We start from the raw sequence: 400 nt of genomic DNA on the forward strand, positions 1-400 counted from the left end.
GTATCGCCTGGATGGGCCGAACGGCCTGCCTGCTGTATAATTCTATACAAACCCCCCACAGCATCTCCCCGCCTGCGTGAGCCTTCTCTCACCTGCCTGAGGACGTTCCAGGCGCTGGATAAATGTCACTTGTTGTCGATCTTCCTTGTTGCCCCGGCAACAGAACCGTCGCAGCCCGCCCCGCGCGGCTTCTCCTATTGGTCCGCTCCCCGGCGCGGGGTTTCCGCCCCCACCCCCTGGCCCCGCCTCCGGGGAGGGTCAGCTGACCACTCAGTGCGCCGGCGCGAGACCGAGAGGCGGACGTGGAAGGGAGAATGGCGATGAAGGTTCATGTGGAATATTGGTAATGAATAATAATAATGTAATACTTTATACACTGTGTGTGTGTGTGTGTGGGGGA

The 400-nt window shown here is 59.2% G+C and overlaps 1 protein-coding gene across 1 annotated transcript in view; it reads left to right on the forward strand.

Annotated features, from left to right (window-relative positions):
* The first annotated feature begins 233 nt into the window (after positions 1–233).
* selenow2a (selenoprotein W, 2a) overlaps positions 234–400 on the forward strand; it is a 10,071-nt gene continuing 9,904 nt past the window's right edge. The window contains exon 1 of the mRNA XM_043674711.1: positions 234–343. Within this exon, the coding sequence (XP_043530646.1) occupies positions 315–343 (29 nt within the window). The 5' untranslated portion in view covers positions 234–314. The remainder of the gene's footprint in view (positions 344–400) is intronic.

The sequence above is a fragment of the Chiloscyllium plagiosum genome, chromosome 33, assembly GCF_004010195.1.
Source record: "Chiloscyllium plagiosum isolate BGI_BamShark_2017 chromosome 33, ASM401019v2, whole genome shotgun sequence".
Lineage (NCBI taxonomy): Eukaryota > Metazoa > Chordata > Chondrichthyes > Orectolobiformes > Hemiscylliidae > Chiloscyllium > Chiloscyllium plagiosum.